Source organism: Ictidomys tridecemlineatus, chromosome 15 (assembly GCF_052094955.1).
Source record: "Ictidomys tridecemlineatus isolate mIctTri1 chromosome 15, mIctTri1.hap1, whole genome shotgun sequence".
NCBI classification, from domain to species: domain Eukaryota; kingdom Metazoa; phylum Chordata; class Mammalia; order Rodentia; family Sciuridae; genus Ictidomys; species Ictidomys tridecemlineatus.
The window spans coordinates 57517444-57532219 of NC_135491.1; the positions used below are offsets into that span (position 1 = coordinate 57517444).

At 59.5% G+C, this 14776-nt stretch overlaps 1 protein-coding gene across 2 annotated transcripts in view; it reads right to left on the reverse strand.

Moving 5' to 3' along the window:
* Cotl1 (coactosin like F-actin binding protein 1) overlaps positions 1 to 14478 on the reverse strand; it is a 31889-nt gene extending 17411 nt beyond the window's left edge. The window contains exons 1-2 of one of the 2 annotated variants that reach the window (XM_078032758.1): positions 14200 to 14478; positions 13865 to 13947 (exon numbers count right to left, since the gene is read on the reverse strand). In XM_078032758.1, coding sequence (XP_077888884.1) covers positions 13865 to 13947; positions 14200 to 14276 — 160 coding nt within the window. In that variant the 5' untranslated portion in view covers positions 14277 to 14478. The remainder of the gene's footprint in view (positions 1 to 13864; positions 13948 to 14199) is intronic. The other variant, XM_013362920.4, reaches the window with a different exon arrangement.
* Between the last annotated feature and the right edge of the window lie 298 nt (positions 14479 to 14776).

The window sequence follows — 14776 nt, forward strand, 5'->3', positions numbered from 1 at the left end:
CTTGCATCCAGTCCACCTGACCATGGGCGCTGTCTTCTTGCAAAAGAGATTCTAGTCTCTGCTGCTGTCCCCACAGCCAGTCCCATCAGAGGGACGCAATCCTGAGACTGAGAACCTGCCGTGCACAACTTTCTCAGGCTTTTGCAAATGCTTTGAGTGATTTTCCTCATTCCGCACAAAGCACACACCGGGCGGAAAATAATTCGAAATAAGCAAAAGCAGGGGTCCCACCGCCTGAGTACCCCACGAACTTTGGCATGAGTCTTTTGTTATCTTCTTAGCTACTCTTTTTGCGATGTCCCTTTCCCTGCTCTGCCCGGTTTGCGGTGGTGGACACCCAGTAGACACCTTACAAATTTTCTGGGGCCCACAGAAAGAAAAGAGAGAGTAGTTTCATAATTTCCACCCACCACTGAGCTTCAGAGCAAGACAAAGGAAAGAGGAAGGGCCCAGGAGGAAATTGCTCCAGAGCAGACAAGATTGCAGCCGGCTCCCGAGCTGACCTTGCTCTTGCAGCCTCTAAGAGTCTGCAAACAAGCTCAGGAAAGGGAACGGCACACGCACCACAAAGCCTGCCTCTGTCCACCCAGCTCTCCCCGCAGCGAGCAGGAAAGAAAATGGGAAGAATTCTGACTTCCTGCCACCAGGGCAAGGCGGCGGCTGGACAGTGGTCATGCAGTGGCCGGCTCCTGGACGGCTGCCCAGGGGGCTGTGGGGCAAGGGCACTGCCCTGCAAAGGAGAAGGGGAAGAGGCTCTCTCCCCTCCCCCCAGAGGAAGCAGGGCTGGGTGGGCACCGGTCCGGCTCCCCAGGGTGGACGCACATGAGCCAAAAGGCCTCCGATCGCCCCTCTCCCTGTTCAGTCCCTTAGTTTCCCCGATGGACAAAATCCAGAATGAAACAGAACACACCCTCCAAGTGTTGAGAGAATCTTGAGAAATGTAAAAAATAAAGAAAACCCACTGGTGAAGAGATAGAAGCTCTGTTTTCACCCAGCTCTGCTCCTTGCAGAGGTGAAGGGAGACTGTTCCCGCCCTCTGTCCTGCACGTGCATACGTGGTCACCCCTGGGCTGCGCCTTGGCGCCCTGTACCTGCAGCCCGCCACTGTGTCCTGCCACCCCAGCAGCAGCCTTGCCAGTGACCCCACTAACTGAGTTCTCATCACACGCCCGTGACCCAGCTTTGCAAGTCTGACAGAGAGCGCGAGGAGGGGGGTGCAGGAGAGCCAGAGGACAGGAAGGCAGGCCTCCAGCAAGGCCCGGGGGAGCCGGCTGATCTGGATACCCAGATTACACCGGAACTGCAGGCTTCCCCCGACAACCCAGGCTGGCTCGTAGAAGACGATTAGCTCTTACTGCCTAATATGGAAGTCAGCGTGTTCTACGGCTCCAGCTTCTCACTGAGGCGCACAGGGGCTCAAACCCCTCCCTGGGGACTCTGAGTACGACATCGAAACACCCACAGCGAGACGCTCAGGGCCACCCGCGCGGGCGTCGGGGTGACTGTGGGGGCGACTGTGGTCTAGTGTCAGCGAATCCTCTGACAAACACTTACTGACAATCTGTGACCCGGGGACTTTGCCTAATAAGACAAGCCTCACTCTCAGGAAGCAGAGGAGCAGGCCAAAAAACGCCATAAGGGAAGAGAGGCTACTGCTGGGACCGCGGTCACCGGGCACTGGGGGGACAGCCAAGACAGCAGGAAATCAGCTGCCTGGGCCCGGGGGTGGCTCTGAGGGCACGGGCCCGCAGGGCAAGGGCCAAGTGGCTCCTGTTGCTGCAGGTGGGCGTGGGGAGGATGGACAGAACCCAGGCCAGCCGGCTCCCGCAGGCAGGCTGGGGCGGCCCCACCAGCTCTGCCTCTCGTTCTGACCTGCCACGGGCCAGCGGGCACAGTCAGGTAGGTACAGGGCGTCCCAGAGGCTCCGAAGGACCCCCTGAGGACAGGGATCTCGCTCGCCGCACCTCCTGGGCTCCCAGACATGCCCACCCCGCACATGCTCAGTTAGCAATTCTGAGTCAACAGACAGCCCTCGCGCAGCGTCTCTGGCTTCTCTGGGGCTTTCCAGGCCCAGTTCCCGGCTCCGTTTCAGTTCAGTGGGAGGTGACATTTCATCAGAACCAAACCGTTCCCCTCCTGGAGGTTGTAAGGGTGACTTCCACCCCCAGGAGCAGGGGCAAACAGGCTGCAGAAATGGCCCAGTGTGGACAGAGCAAATGGCAGGCCTTCCCAGACTGCCCCTTAACAGAAGGCAGGCCAGGCTGGGCAGCACAACCAGCAGGAGCAGGGCCCACACGACGGTCCCTCAGGCACAGCCGCTCCCAGCCTGAAGAGCGTGAAGCCAGGAGCCCAGTGCACGTCCAGCTCCTCTCTCCGGCTGTGCAAAATGGCCCAGTGGCATCCCTCTCTGATGCCCAATTCTCTAGGCAAGGGCAGGCCTCTCCATCTCTGTCTCGGAGCCCCGCACGGTGGGGACAGAATATGCCAAGGGCTTTCCTCCCGTGGTGTCCACGACACACTGGCCCCGGAGCTGGCCGCCCCAGCACGCACATTCCCAGGTGACTCATCTGGCTCTTACGGTCCCCACATCCACTAACGCACACGGACGTCTGCACGGGAACCTCCACTCTCCTTGAGGTTCTGCGGTTCCGCAACGAGGTATCTATTCGCTCGGTGAGGCCCAGACGTCAACCCAGGGCGGAGCAGCAGCATCTGCGTCTCCATCCTCATCCTGGGGGGACACGCAAGGGCTGAAAGGCAACGCCAGTTGACAGAGTAAAGCCCTCGGGATGGGCCTGGGACACAGCATGCCTTGAAAGTGGTTAGACAGGAAGAGGAACAGGAGAAGGACAAGGAGACCAGCCACATGGAGGCCTCTGTGGTGGGGCCAGTGGAGGCAGCGTGAGGCAGACTGGGTGCAGAGAGGGACGTCTGCGGCCCGAGGCTGGTGAGTGGCCATGGGGAAGGCAGGTCTGAGAAGAGGCAGAGCTCCCCTGGGCATCAGCCACCAGGGGGTGTAGAACAAAGGCCAGAGGAAGAGGAGACCAGCCCCTCATCGAGGGCCACGCCCCACACTGGGCCCTGCTCCGAGTCATCTTCTGGCCCCTCAGTCACCTTCGCCTTATTTCCTTTACAGACGTGAAACTGAGGGGCCTTCCACACGCCATGAACCTCGCCCTCGCCGGGCCAGGACTCAGTGGGTTCTGGCACCTCCACAAGGTCACGCTCTGTGACGCACTCACCAATCCCGGCCTGGATGGAGCGCACGGTGTCCCTGGCTGTGGCCAGAGGGTCTCCTGTGCACACACTTGTTGGGAAATGCGTGGAGACGGCCCAGAGGGGGCGGCACCCCCGGGGTGGTGCAGGGCGGCCAGGCTTGGCCGAACCTAGAACAGACCGGGCAGCGCCCCAGGTCAGGCCATGAGAGCCCCGTGGTCGGCACAGGCCCCCCTCTGTCCCCTGCTGAGAGGACCCAGAGGGTCTGGGACTGCAGGGCCAACCAGGGGTCCCCCCAAGGCTGCCCAGCCTGAAGCCACGTTCCTTCCCCGCTCCCCAGAAGCCCCAGTGCCCGGCCTGCCCTGGGCAGCGGCTTCTTTTATTTGCCATTCAGGAATAATGAGCCCCGTTTTATGAGCAGGGTGCAATTACAGCCAGAAAAGGGGAGACCCTGACTTCCAGGTCAGCTCGGATGACAAGGGGCTCCCTGCAGGCCTGAGTGGGGCAGCCAGAAGTCAAGCCCAGGAGCGGCAGGGCGTCGAGCAGCAGCACTGCCCCAGGACCTCGCGGGTCTTCCGCTTCACCAAGGACCAGACACTGACACCAAAACACAAAAGTGAAAAAGTGCCGCCCTCACCCCACCAGGGGCGCAGGCACAGGCCTGTCCCTCGGGGTTCAAGGAGAGAGCCTCATGCTCTGGCTCGGCTCTCGTGGGCTGCGTCTGCAACAGCAGCGTCAGGAGCCCAGCTCTGTGCTGTCCAGAAAGCGCCTGCCCATCTCTGAGCTCAGTGTCCTCGTCTCCGAAACAGAGGCGACAGCAGGGCCTCCCACTGGCCTAGGTGTAGGTTGAATGAAACCGCGAGGAGACATGTGGGGCGGGCAAGTGACATCCATGTCCCCTGGAGCTGTGAACGTGACCTCACTCAGCAGAAGGCGCTTTGCGGATGTGGTTGAGTCAAGGATCTTGAGATGGGGAGACCGTCCTGGATTATCTGTGGGCCCAGGGTCATCACGAGGTCCTCAAGTGAGGAAGAGGGAGGCAGAGAGTCAGGACCTGGAGGTGGCATCGCGAGGACGGGCAGCCACTGGCCAGGCCAAGGCACACGGTGGCCTCTGGGAACTGGCAAAGTCCCTGAGCAGATCCTGCCCTGGGGCCTCCAGAGGAGCTGGCCAAGCCCAGACCAGAGAGATTCCTGGCCTCCAGAACCGCGAGGTGGTCACTCTGTGTCGTTTCAGGTCACTAGGCTTGGGGTCTGTGTCACAGCAGAGTAGGACCCCGATGCGAAGGCCTGGCTCCTGGCCCGGGGAGGCTGGCGGGGCCGCCCTGTGATCCCTGGCAGGTTAATTACTGGGGAGGAAGCCCACACGGCACACAAGGCCAAACAAGAACAAGTGCCCGGGGGAAGGGAGATGGCTGCACTCGGTGCGGAACTGAGAACGGGATCTGTGGCAGGTCGCTTTCAAGCTGCACCGATGACATGAAACTTTAAATGGCAAGATAAACCCCGGCTTTCAGAAGCAGGCCTCTGGGGCCCCGCTGCTGCCCAGCTGCAGAGCTGGACAGGGAGGCTAAACGCATAAAATTAAGCAGAAAGAAGAACAGCGAAACGGGCTCTCGGGGAGACCTGGGCCAGGCCCAAGGCAGCCACGTGGCCGGGTGGCAGCCAGGAGGCACACGCTGCAGTCACTGCACAGGAACAGGATGCCCGGCCTTCTGGCGCAACCCAGCTCTCAAACACTTCAGGGGACTGTCACTCCTTATCTCTTGTGCAGACTGCAGGGCTGTTCCAGGTGCAGAAGAACAAAACAGCCCAGGTTCCAGCCCAGAGAGCCCAGGCCCCCGGGCGCCAGCGTGCACCTGTGACCTGGGTGCTGCAGAGTGCTGCAAGTGGACCCCCCCTGACCCTGGGCCCCCGGGCACAGCCCTCCCCTGGCTTCAGAGCAGCTGGGCACACAAGGCCTGGGCCTCGGCGGGCTCTCTGCCCTGCTGTGGGCCCCGCAGACACACCTGGAGCCGTGCAGACCTGCAGCCCTGAGGGAGCCCCTGGGCCAGTGGGGGACACGAGTGGATGGCCGTGGTGCCATCCTCCTGTGGGTCCTCCCAGGCACACACACCCTACCCCACCCACCCCCAGTTGCCAACTTACACAGGGCCCTCCCTGCACCCTGCCTCCTGCTTTTGGGTTCACCTCCCAAATGCCCCACTGACACCCAAGTCCTGGCCTTGGATTCAGCTGTGGGGGCCCCCTACCTAAAGCCAATGCAGGTGAGAAGGGCAGGACAGGTGGGCAGAGGGTGGCCAGGGTTCGAGAAGAGCCTTGCTGCCAGAGCTGTCTACAGGGACCCTGAGGCACGAGGCTGGAAGACTAGCCCCAGGTCCCACAGCTCACCTGTAGTCCCACCGAGAGTGGACCTGGGCAGCACGGGTCTCTTCCCAAGACACAGACATAAGATGGCATGCCAGCCCTTGCTGGGAAAGCCCCTTGCCAGGCTACGGCCCCTGACTCAGGCCCCTCAAAGGGACAACAAACACATCCCTGGGGGAAGGAACCTGGGAGCTCGCTGACCAAGAGGTCAGGGACTCTCCACCAAGGGCACCCCGCCAGGAGGCCCAGGTTCCCCGCAGCACCTCCCCACGGAGGGAGGAACACGCACAGCAACGGCACATGCGGTCAACACCATGAAGGTACAGAGGGCTTCAGTGCAGTGGGGAGGGTGACACGGTGGCCACCTCTCACCCCAGTGGCCACCTGTCACCCCAGCAGCTGAGGCAGGAAGACCACAAGGTCCAGGGCCACCTGAGTAACTTAGCAAGACTCCAAAATTTCACCCAAAAAAAAAAAAAAAAAACCAACCTGTAACGAGCTGAGGATGTGGCTCAGAGGCGGCGCAGGGCCAGGTCCATGCCCAGCACTTGCGCACGCACAGAGATGAGGGCTTCTGAGCAGGGGACCTTCACCCTGGGCCTTGACGGGTGTCTAGAAGCCCTCGGGGAAAGCGAGGTGGAGGAAGCCCTCAGGCAGAGACGGGACCCCAGCAGAGGACAGGAGGGGGAGAGGAGGGCGGCTCAGAGCCGCAGGCCAGGTCTGGGTGCAAAGTCCGCCTTCTCCTAACTGCAGTCTCCAGCAAGGGCTTGGGCTCTCCAGGGACACGGGGTCCCCTCAGTGAGGTGGAGAGAACACCTGCTCCCCGTGTCCGGGCCTCGTTATTCCCTTACAGATGGGAACCCGATGAGCACAGGCGAGGCACCCACGCGGTGCCTGGATTTGGGCACCGTGGGGTCAGAGCTGTGTGTGCTGGGGACACACATGGGAGGGCCAGCTGGCCGGCGCCGGCACCCCGCGTCGTGTCTAAGCACTTGGACCCGAGGGGGTAAGCCACAGAATGCTTCTGGGGGCTGGGCACACACTGGCGTGAAGCTCTGAGAGCCGCCTCTGGCCTGGACTCCCGTTCACGGGCCAAGACGGGGCTGGGCAGCGGGGATGCTCAGGGCAGAAGTCCTGGAAGAGACACCGTGGTCCAGGGTGGAGCCCAGGAAACAGAGGCTGCAGACGTTCAGCCCAGGGAGGGGAAGGAGAACCGACAGGAGGAAGTGAGAGGAGAGGCAAGAAAAGAGAAGCGAGCAGACGCCACAGGGGCAGGGCGGGGGCGGCATCTCCTCAACAGACCACGGTCACCCACGGGGCCGGAGGGAGGGAAGTGGAAGAAAGACAAAGAGCCGCTGGACTTGGCCATGAGAAGATGGCCACAGCTGGGCACGGGGCGCCATGCTCCGGGGGGCCCCAGGGCACGGCAGGTAGAGAGGGGCGGGCAGGTGGAGGGGTGGCGGTGGGGCCTCTGCGGCACCTGTGAAGTCCACACAGCACCTTCCCACGACGCCTGAGAAGCTTCCAGAAGCCAAGACTCAATTCAGCTCATCTTTATGGGACTCCTTTTCTGGCAAGGAGCACTGTACTTATCAGAAGAGGGACACCTACCAGCCACGTCACGTCACAGGAGACGTGGCCACAAACACAGACCAGGAGCGGGCACAAAGCCCCCACAGTCTGTGACACAACAAGATGCGCAGCGGGGCTCAGGGCTTCCCGGAGACAGGTGAGTGGGGAAGAGGACAGAGACCAAATCCTGCCCCAGACCGCAAAGGCCAGGACCCAGCAGCCCTTCACGGCTCCACTGAATGATGATAATCCAACATCACTTCTGGACGAAGCAGGGGCTCAGTGAACATGTGCCGACAGACACCACGAAGGGCCTGCGCTCCACAATGTCCCAAGCACGGCCACAGACTCCCAGCGCCCTTAGGCCCTGAGCCAACTCCCTCCTCCCTTTTCACCTAAATTCCTGAAATCCACATGCTCAGAGGGAAAAAAATATTCAAGTGGGAGGCCACACAACAGAGATCGCCACCTGTATACGCGCTGTACTGCTGTGTGCGCAAAGTGTGTCCTTCACGTTCCTGGCCCTTCTAGGCTGTCCTCGGGGTCCACCCCACCACTCTGGGGCCTTCTCATCCAGATAGGGCTGACCCCACCTCCAAGGGACGTCACCCAGGCCTGTGCTCATATACATGGTGTCCCTCCTCCCAGGCCACAGAGAGCAGGGCATGGGGCTAGGGCACAGTGCAGGAGCAAGCCCTTCCCACGGCCATGCCAGGTGGCGGCTAGGCAGCCTCTCTCGACATGCCTCCTGCCCCAGGGGACTCACCCCTTGTCTGAGGTCTTCCGATCCAATTTGTGACTGTTCATCCCCAGATCCTCTTAAAATCTGTGCCTGACATTTCTGCTGTTTGACTCTTGACCACGCAGGGCCAGGGTGGAGGTGGCACGCCAAGGACAGCCCCTCAAGTACCTGAGGACAGTACTCACGTCTCCCGAGGCCTCCCTCCTCCAGCTAAAACACCCCCAGCTCCCTCCGCCAGTGCTCACACGAGGGGTCTCTAACTCCTTGCTCCTCCGGGATCCCCCCCTCTCTGAGTCTATGCCCAGCTGTCTCACCTGGAAACTATGGGCGGGGAATAACAGAGAACCCACCCGAGCTGGATGATTTAAAATAAAAATAATCATTGGCTGATGAAAGTGAACAGTCTACTTCAGGTAGAGTTCAGAAAGAGCTTCAGGTGTGGCTGAATCCAGGGGTGTCACCGTGTCATCTGGTCTCCGTCTGCAACCTTTGGCTCTGTGTGTCCCGAGTTGCCAGTTTCTCTATACAGATGGGCCCTGTGAGCTCCAAGCCTTCATTATGCTCACCAGTTTATATCCCAGAGAAAGATAAAGTCCCGTACAAAGTCCCAGGACCGAACACAATCCCCTTGCCTGGAATCAGTTGAGCCCGACCTTGAACTACAGCTAGCCGAGCTGTGGCTTGCTGATTGGTCAGGTCTAGGTCACATGCTCCCCCAGGAGAGGAGCAGCCTCAGCCCCCTGGAACGACTTTGGCTGAGCAGGATAGCTTTGACAAGAAGGAAGGCTCCCCCCTCCCCCACCAAAGGACAGGATGCTGCGTGAACAAAGCTCTCAATCCCTCCACCCCCACAAGGGATGCTCTGGGCTGAATGAACACTCCTGGCTGAACAGAGCATCTTGGGAACATCACCTGCACCCAGATATCACCCAGTCGCCACAGGACACCTGCCCAGATGGAGCTTCACTGATGACAAGACCCACGATGGATGCACCTTTTCCAGCTCACTGCAGCCCACCCACTGATGATGCCACGTTCACTCAAAGCCACATTTATGGAGCCTTTGAGCCAGGAGGAGCTCCACAAGCTTCCTCCGTATGACGTCACTTCTCCCTCTGACAGATGCCGAAACAGAATCAGGAGACCTGGCCAAGGTCACCCAGCACAGCCAAGCTACAGTTCCGGGAAGACACTCTGGCCCCATCACTGATGCTCTTCACCAACCAGCTCTAAAATCTACACCAAAAAACTGGACTCCTTCCCAGATGCCTGGCTTCTTTCCAAAACAAAACTGCTTGCAACAAAGGCTTCCGGGGCCCCTCATCAGAGGACTGGTTAAACAATGTTGCCCTGATCGGAGAACGTTTTGTAGCCATTGTAAAGGGCTCGGAGGAAGAGCACAGGAAGACAGGAGGGATCGGGAGTGAGGGTTAACAGGGGAGGGAAACTGGTCCAGACCCTAGGTCCATGATCCTGTTTTGTAACAGAAAATGCAGGTAGAAAAATATATCAAGACTATAGATAAAAATGGGACCCACGGTTCCGTCAGCTTCCTGAGGACAGGGTCTTCTGGGCTCCTGTCTATACCCTGGAGGCCTAGAGGGGTCCCCCTCCCAGCAGCCACCGATGCACACTGAATGGATCCTGGAGCAAGGGAACAAGCCCGCAAATACCTGAGAGGCAAAACCGTAGCTGGGCCGATCTTGGTGTTGTTCTCTTCTTTGTGTGCAGTCTTCACCCTGAGCATTCTACAGGGACATGCACTAGACAGTGCGGAGACAGAGCCCGAGCCGAGCCTCGCCACCAGGCATGACCTGGGAGCCCTTCCCAGGACAGTCTGACAGAGCCGACGTCCAGCCAGCCCAGCTCAGCCCACACCTGGCCCTGCCCTCACCCCCTGCCTGCTGACAGCAGGGACCCCCAGCCCCGCCCAGCACCTCCTCGCCTCCCTGCTTCTGGGTTCCGCTGACCCTGTGCTCTACTCCACATCACAGAAAGTCCACAAATACGATGACAACCACAGTAGGTGACACTTGTGGAGTGGACCTGCTGCCTCCATCCTCCTGCTGAACCCCAGTGCTGAAGGTAAACAAGTCACCTGTTCCAGGGTACCGGGTGCAGTGGAACCGCCCGCAAACTGCTCCCCCAGAGCCTGCACAGCCCCAGGCTGAGGGTCCAAGCTTGTCCACATGGGGCCAAAGGCCTATGGCATGCAGCCTCCTGTGCGCTGAGGGGGGCACCGGCCAAAACTCTCAGGATGGAAAGCACAACGCATCACAGAGTAAAACACTTCTAGGAAGCAGCAGTAAGGACAACTGACACAGGGCACAGGACAGTTACAAGTCCCCCTCAGGGTCCCCATTTCACTCACAAACCCTGAGGCACAGGGAAGGATGCACCTGCCCAAGGCCACACAGCAAGGGAGAGGCAGAGCCAACCTGGGTCGCCATTGGCCATAAAAAAGGCGTGGCCTCCACAAGGGGGCGGGGCTAAATCCATGGGCTGGGAGGGCAAAGGAGTTCCACCCAGAGGAGCCCCCCTGATCCAAGGCAGCCAGGCTGGGGTCCCGAGCCCAGGTGCAAGTGCACAGGGCGGGTGCCGCGCTGTGGGCAGGAGGTGCTGCTGGGGACGGGGCAGAAGGCTGGAGGGCAGAAGGGGGTCTCGGGGTCTAGGACCGAGTGAGCTGACGGGGATGTGCTGGGGGATGTGCTGTCGGGAGATTCACTCCAGCGATGGGGGGATGGGGTGGAGGAGCTGCAAGTCGAGGAAGGTCAAGGGTTCAGAGCTGCAGGAAAGAGGAAGAAGGGGGAGGGCCGGCCCAGGCGCCTGCTGGGGTTTGCCGCTCTTGCCTTTGAAGCCACCACCCACTGTCCCCTGGTTTGGGTGAGGCTGCTCCTCCCAGGGGTGGGCTTGTGATGCAAGTGGCCACTTGCTGTCCCAGGGAGTGGGTTGGGATGCCACGACCTCAGCCAGGCCAAGGACAGGCCCTCCGGAACCCTGAACTCAGGCAAGGGCTCGCTAATGCTCCACCACAATGGCTCTGCCCGAGGGGCGGAGGCTGGAGCAGCTGGTGGCCATCTGTGTCACCACTCGAGGAGAACCCACCCCAGTGGCCCCCAGGAAGGGGGACAAAGAAAGAGGACTGCAGGGATGGAGGAGGCAGGCTCACCGAGGCGGCTTGTGCCCGGCAGCTCCCAGCACTAAAGCTACAGCTGGGCGTCCTGCCGCGCTCCTCTGCCAGGCTCCTACTGCCCTGGCAAGGCTTCCAGTGGCTCCCGGGCACTGGGCTGGAGCACAGAGCTATGGCAGAGGAGGTGAGAGCACAGAAGGAGGGGCCAGGCCAGCCCTGGACCAGGGTCAAGGCGGCAGGGCAAAAGGCCCCTAGCCCTGCTACGGGAAGAAACGGGAGGGCGAGGGCAGGGCGCTGGCTTCCAAGGCCAAAAAAGAGCCTGAGAGCCCCCGCCCAGTTCAAGCAGGGAGAAGCCAGGTGCTGCTTCTGAGCCTCCAGCCACTGCACACTTGGGGAGAGATGTTGGGAAACAGGAGCCTGTGCCAGGAGGGACACTTCTTCTCAGGTCTGCCAGACACCTGGCAGGGATGTGGGGCTCCCCATGAATCACAAGGGAGCAAATGTGTCCTTCGTAAATCACAGTCTCTCAAGAGGTGAGAACCTCAGCCTCTTCCCTAGAGGCTAAGAGCATGGGTTCCAGAGCCAGCCCAGCTGGATTCAAGTCCAAACCCTGCCACTTTCTAGCTGTGTGATCTCAGTTCCTGCATCTGGAGAAGGAGAACTATGGTAGTACCGGCCACACAGAGCCGATCTGAGGCATAACCAAGATAAGGTAGTTAAGTGCAGTGGCTGGCATGTAGCAAGGGCCAGGGAGGTTACTAGCTGGAGTTCTAAGTCCACAGTCAGTGGGTCATGAGGATGTGGCAGGGGAAGGAACGTGCTTTTTCAAGAGGAACAAAAGTAGACAGGACAACCAGGACTTGCCTATGTTGTGTCCAACAGATGGCTGGGGAGTGAGCAGACTCCAGCTGAAGCAGATGAGCCTTCAGATCCTGCAGCCCATTCACAAGGATCAACAAGCAGCAGGAAAAGCATTTTTAGCTCCCAGACAGACACTCCCCACTCCCATCCCTGCAGAGTGTGAGCAGAGGGCTCAGTGGAAAGCCACAGGCAGCTGGAGGAAGGAAGTGTCCTTGACCACCAGAGTAAGCCGGGTGCCCAGCGGCCAGGAGCGGCTGCGGGGGACCCACGGGCAGGATGAGGTGCTTTCTTCCTCAATCACCTTCTCCCTCTCAGTGGAGAAAACAGTATCCTCAGAGGCAGAACTCCGATGGCAGAGGGGACGGTGGGTGTGCAGCTGGAGGAAAGCCAGTGGATTTAGGACGAGGCCAGCAAAACGCAGCCTCAGAGCGGGCAAGGCCAGAACAGTTGCTGACAGTGCACAGTGCAGAGGAGAAGGAGTTCGCCCTTAGTCCACTTTAGAAAGCATTCACCAAGGAGACAGGAGAGAGTCAAAAGCCTGCCTTGGTCCTGCTCCACCCTCTCTCCAAGGGAGTTGTAGCACTTTGTGCTTCGAATATTTTAAGCAAATTATTTATAAAAGCAATGAATGAATGTCTAGAGACAACGCTCAAGGAGAAATTTTAGAAAACAGTACATTTAGTTACACACACACACACACACACACACACACACACACTCTTAGTAAAGCCCTGTCCATAGTAGACACTTCATAAATACCCTTTGAATTGGAGTAAATGCAAAATATTTCAATTAGGAAAGCAGCTAAGGAAAGAAGAAGCCACATTTGGCACCATTTGCTACTTTCCTCTATTTCCCAACTGACCCTACAGTTTTGCAGAGGCACCATCCTGAGCATCTCACACACACTGACTCCATCTGGATGACAATCCCATGACAGATAAGGAAACCCAGGTCCCCAGAGGTCACGTACCCTGCCTAACCTACACAGCTAGGAAGTAGCGGCGGCTCTGGGATTCAAACCCACGCCCCGAGGTCCAGAGCTCATGCCCCAACCTCCAGGCCCTAACCAACCTCCAGGCTGGGCTGCCTTTGTCTGAAGCCTGTTTCCAACCTTAAGACCAATGACTGGGAGGGAATCACATCCCCCAGCTCCTTCAGGATCCTATTACCAGTGAGGCTGAGCCTCTCGCCTCTACTGAGGGGCTTATGGCAAGCCACACCACCTCTTCTTTGCTTTCCCGGTTCACACAGGGAGCACATGGCACCCACAAATCTTAAGTATACGATTTAATGATCGTTCACTTAAGTATACACCTGGGTAACCCCCTCCAGATCAAATTATAAGACATTTCCAGCTCCCAGCACCTCCTCCATGCCACTCCCTGCCCCATTCAGTAGCTCTGCACCCTAAAGGTAATGGCTATTTGGATTCTTCCCACTGTGGGTTAAATTTACCTCTTCTAGAATTTTACATAAATGGAAGCAAATAGGGTACATTCTTTCCTATGTGGCTTTATATTCTTCAAGTTAAGAAGCTCATACATAACCAGGACACATGGTTGTAGGAGAAAGGACAATGTAGCTTTTCTCTCTCCCGCATGAAACCCCAGGAAGGCTTCGTTTGGATCACTAACCCTACAAAGAGGATGGTGGGTTGGGTTGGACACTGGAGTTTGGAACTGTGTGAGCTGACCCTGGAAAACCAGTGAACCACAGGGGGCAAAGGAGCTGCTCCAGAGGAGAGGAGCTGCCTGGAGAGGGTGCTGCCGAGTCAGGATATCTAGCAGGTCACTCATACCACTGCGGGGTCCAAAGAGGGAGAGGCTTTATGAGGCTTTAGAAAGCTCAGATCCGGTGCCTCCAACAGATCCCCGGAGGCGCCCAGGACCCCCACCTGCTCCTCCCAGTTGGGCCTTGGCGGATCCTCCCCCAGGAACTGACAATCTCCCCAAAGATCGCGAATCGCTTCCCTACCTGTGCACTGTTGGATGAAGTGCTGGTACTCGGCTCCCTGCTCCCCGGGGACGATGGTTGAGCCTTCATATTTAAAAGTCACCCTTTGGGTTGGGAGAAGAAAAAAACACACACATCAGCGCTGGCGGTTGCAGGGTGCAGCGCTTCCAGCAGGCCAATCTAAGAGATGCTCTGGCCAAGGGGCCAGCGCTGGCTTTCCACGCTGTCCTGGAATAAGGATGCAGAAGACAGCAAGGGATGACCCTTAATCCGTCCCGTTTGGAAAACGGTTCGACGCACCAGGCCCCTCGAGAGCTCGGGGAGCGGGGCTTGGAGATCAATGAAAAGTTCCTCACCAGATGACTGCCGAGTTGTCGTCGCGCACCAGATTATACGCCGCCCGGCAAGCCTCCTTGTCGATCTTGGTGGCCATCGCAGCGGGGCTGCAACCGGAACACTGCCCGGAGCGACCGAGCGCGCCCCGGGCCCGCGGCAGGGATCGGAGCGAGGCGGGAACGCGCCGAGGGCGGGCTGGCGGGATGCAGCGGCGACGGCTACAGCAGCGCAGCGCCAGCGAGCTCCGAGCACTGAGGCGGCTCCGACTGCCTACCGAGAGCGCGCTGGCAGCGCAGGCCGCGGTCGCCCCGCCCCTCCCTCGCTATTGGCCCCTCGGGCGGCGGCTCGCCCCGCCCCTTGTCTCCATTGGTCTTACGGCCGAGGGGCGGGGCGCCTTCAGCCTTCAGCGGCCAATCCCAGCCACGGTGGGTGGCGCAACCCCGCGGCGGGGTGGAGCAGGGGCCTCTCGACGGCCGGTCCTCCCCCACCCGCTCTCCTCTGCCCTCCCGCGGCTCTTCCCCTCCCCTGCGCCACTCTCCTCCTTTCCTCCTTTCCTCCCAACCACTCCTCGAAGCTCCCTCTCCCTCGACTCCTTTT